A 4,323-nucleotide genomic window follows, 5' to 3' on the forward strand; every position below is an offset into this window, starting at 1 on the left:
TTTTAATTTCTTGATCTGATTTGTTTGTCTAGAAACCGTGTACAACTTGCAGAGATAATGTATATATTGTTTCCTTATTTATTTAAGGAAACTGGATTTAAAAACTGTCCAGGTTCAATGAATTTGTTTGAACGGATTTCCAGTCTGTTTGAACAGATTCTGACTTTCCTGTTTGGGAAGATTTTCTATTTATTGGCTGATTGGTTTCTGATTTATTTTCCACGACCTAAAGAGATTCTAAAGGGTATATAATCATCCTTAGGTCGTTGGTTTTTTATCATCTCTCTTGGTGTATTATTTTCCAAATACTTTCAAGTTTGAGAGAGACATTTTTATTGTGTGAAGAACTTGAGTCCAACAAGTTCTTAGTGGTTTATTACAGTGTACTTCTATATTGTTTTCTTTGTGCTAATTGTGCAGGTTCAACACACTTGGACATTGTTCATCAAGCTTCGGGAGAAGTCTTGTTCGTGAGTCACTTTTCGGGAGGAAAAGTGCAAGTGTTATGATTTGAAGGGAGTTCAAGATCTTAGCACTTCAAAAATTTGATTAGGAGTTTAGATTACAACAGTTGCTACAAATTCAAGAGGGAGTCTTTATTTGTATAAGTCAATTTGGTTTTGTAAACGTTTAGATATTCTTCTAATGAATTTCATTCTCTGGGCGTGGCCCCGTGGACTAGTAGTGTAACGCCCTGGTAGCCAGTTCCGCTACAATGTGTACTTATAAAGGTCTAGGACTTGTTAATCAAGTCATTTAGTCAAAATGTGTCACTAAACCATAAATGTGCTAAGGATAAAATGGTTTTGGTCTCAAAAGATACATTTCATATACTTAAACAAATTTACATATGGGATCCCAAAAAGGAACAGTGTTTAAAGTTTAGTTTACGAAATTTCCAAAATACAAACTGCCATCAGCCACTCTAAGGCAAAACAAACATTTATAGCTTTTCTGTTCTTGTTATCCTCTCAACCGTGGCAGCTGAGCAGATGGTTATGTACATTCTGCTCACAGAGCTCTCCAAGTCAGGGCTGATCAAGTTTGCCCTTGCCTTTACCTACACCACGTTACACCCGTGAGCCAAGGCCCAGCAAGAAAACATATTACACATCTCAACAATCATATCAAGAGAATAATTCATCTAGCATGATCAACTACTTAACATTCCACATTAATCACATACCATGTAATCAGAATCAAAGATGCAACCAATCATTAATAACAGTCAAATCACATAATACCATCCTTAGGCCGCACCCTCTGTTTACCCCACTGACTCTGACCCGCTTAAACCGAGTTCAGTGCATAATAAGCTGTCCTCGGCTACCAGTGGCCGAGTCACACCCTGTGCACAAGTGTAACCTTTGGCACTCTTAGGCCGTTGGTTTACTATTTACATGGCATAATACCATCCTTTTCAAAGCATACATATTAGGGAACCCTTAGTCCCATTACAAATACACAACAGGGTGCAGTTTTCTTACCTTTGGCTTCCAAGTGAACTAGTTACGAGCAATGCTCATTGAGCGCGATCCGATCCCCGAGCCCTAACTTAGCACCTAGTCACAACCAAGATAAATGATACCATCAACAATCTTAAATGAGCTTCTAGACAAAGATCTAGTCTCCAGAACATTGAACTTCACCAAACATGGTAAAAGATTCAATCCTGAGCACCCTAGGTTAAATTCCCAAGCCTAGAATCTCAAAATCCCTTAATGGCCGCAGCATTAGCTACCCATGCCATGGCATGGCCCCAACCAGAGGCCTCCCAATGCCCAAAAACAGGTAAGGGCCGCAGCCCTACTCAGACCATGCCGTGGCCCGCCCTCCTTCCTTAGCACCCATCAGCTTCGATGGGTCGCGACTCACCAAGAACTATGCTGCGACCCGACCCCTTAGACCCCAGAAAAAACTCCATTTTTTACTCTCAAACCTCATGCAAACTCACTGAAAACTACCCCAATTATACAACTCAATTATCCAAAAACTTCCCACAAGCACTACAACAATTTTTAGTATATATTTACATTAAAGAATAGCATATATTTAGAAGTGCTATTATTGGTCCGGGATTAAAAACACACGTAACATATTTTGGCGCCATATGAATAAACCTCAGGCGCCAAAATGAAATTTTTTTTTTTAGTCTCATCTGCCAAATTCCCTAAATCTAAGTTACCCGAAATATTTCTCTCAGCCTCCATCTCTCACTCTCGTCTCGTCTCGTCTCTCCACCCTCTCCGCCTCACGAAGTCTCACTCTCGTCTCGTCTCTCCGTCCTCTCCCTCTCACGAAGTCTCTCTCTCATCTCGTCTCTCCGCCTCACGAAGTCTTCTCAACTCATCTCTGCCTCACGAAGACACGCTCCAGAGTGGAGCTCTTTCTCCGCCTCACAAAGTCACGCTCCAGAGTGGAGCTTCTCTGCCTCACGAGTTCTTTCTCTGCCTCAAAAAGTCACGCCTCACGAAGTCACGCCTTCCAGAGATCTATCTCTACCTCACGGCCACTATCTCAGGTTCATTTCTCTCATCCCTGATAATACAAATTGTTGGCTGAATGTTGTAGTTGATTTGCTTACTTTTGCTCCTATCCTTTTCTTTTTCATAGTTGTAGTTGATTTGATAAAAAAAAACCCATCTTTGATAGAAACTAGATTGATATGCAATTTTACAATATTTTAAGTCAAGAGAAACAGCTATGAAGATTATAAGATATTGTTATGTTCAATGTTAAAGAGAAACAGCTATGGAGATTATAAGTCAAGAGATAAAAAAGATGTAGAGATCGAGTCATTTGAACTCGAGCAGCTTTTTTTATTTAATATACAATCACCTAAAATTTATTTATTCATTTTTAAATTCAATGTAAAATTCCAGTGGATATAATGTCAATCTCTCCAACATTTCAATCTACCAAACAGAAGAGTGTGGGCTAACATATTTCTTAATAAAAATATTATAATTAGAATATTAACAATATGTATATACCACCATTTATAAACTTAGAAAAACAATATCTACACTCTACTAGTAAATATTACATCTAGACTTTATCAATATAGCTAATTAACGAGAATAATATTCTAAATACAGTCTCTATCCTAACTCAGTAAAAAGCATGAAATAAGGAGTTCATATAAGTATAACACCAAAGACACCACCTTAAGTGAGTATAAGTATTGAAAACTTTTTTTTGAAATCTAGACACAAATGTTATTAACAGTGAGAACCATAAGAAACACAATCCCCACAGCAAGGTGAAAATAAACATAAGCTAAAACAGATAATATATACATTTTTCCATCTTGCTTTTTCGAGTCCTTATTTACACATTTCAAATTTTCCATATTGATTTCCCTCAGAACAATCCAAATGTGTTCTCCCCGCAATAAGTCATGTAAAGAAAACCATCTTCATCCTTGTTTTCCTCATAAATAGCAGACATCATGGCAGCAGTAGGTGGCAAAATGTTTTTTACAAATATAAATATGGCCTTCTCAGCACTGAGCTTTATTCTCTTTCGAACCACATAAACAAACTGCCCAACAGTCAGGTCAGCCAGAACCAAATACTTCTTCTTGTCAATGTCTGGTATGTCACTTCTCTCTGCCTTCTCGACAATAACTGGAATTCTGTTTGGATATTTTTCCCTGATACGAGCAGCTTCAGCCTTCCTTCTCTCAAGGTGGTGCTCCAGCTTGAAGGAACTTTTGGCCATGGCGAAATTAAATTCTCTCTCTTACTGGATCTACCCCGTTCCCAATTCAGAATTCTAGCAGTGACACTAAATATAGAGAATCTAGGGATTGAGAGGATGAAATGAGAGAGAAAGAGTCTCGCTCTCGCAGTAGCAGCTTTTCGAGTATATTTGTCTGTATAAGTATTGAAAACTTAACCATTAATAAAGAAACTTAAAGCCCAATCGATAGAGAGGACTCCTCAAAATTTATCAAATATTTCATATCTCAACTTAAAAGTCACATGTCTAAGGAAAAGAACTAAGTAAAACAAAGAAAATTGGGTTTCCTGCTTGGGCCACTAAGTTCTCGGATTGGACAGTTAGACTTAGTGCTGGGAAAAATGACAGCTTTAGTTTAACTGTGAATATGATTCTTGCTGCAGTGGTTTATAATATTTGGAGGAATAGGAATAGATGCATTTTTGATGGGTTTTTACTGTCAGCTTATTGTATAGCCAAAGAGATTATTACTTTAGTTAAATATAGATTGTATATGGTTCATAGCAGGAAAGATGTCCCTCATCTGAAGCTTTTCTTAAGAAAGCTTCAAATGTATGTAATATGAGGGTGGGTTCTTGA

The 4,323-nt window shown here is 37.8% G+C and overlaps 1 protein-coding gene across 1 annotated transcript; it reads right to left on the minus strand.

Annotated features, from left to right (window-relative positions):
- Window positions 1-3,287: 3,287 nt before the first annotated feature.
- On the minus strand, window positions 3,288-3,772 carry LOC133784061 (autophagy-related protein 8C-like). Its single transcript, XM_062223587.1, has one exon. It carries the CDS (start codon window positions 3,721-3,723, stop codon window positions 3,364-3,366), a length of 360 nt encoding a protein of 119 aa, XP_062079571.1. The 5' UTR covers window positions 3,724-3,772; the 3' UTR covers window positions 3,288-3,363.
- Window positions 3,773-4,323: the final 551 nt, after the last annotated feature.

The sequence above is a fragment of the Humulus lupulus genome, chromosome 6 (genome assembly GCF_963169125.1).
Source record: "Humulus lupulus chromosome 6, drHumLupu1.1, whole genome shotgun sequence".
Classification (NCBI taxonomy): Eukaryota; Viridiplantae; Streptophyta; class Magnoliopsida; order Rosales; family Cannabaceae; genus Humulus; species Humulus lupulus.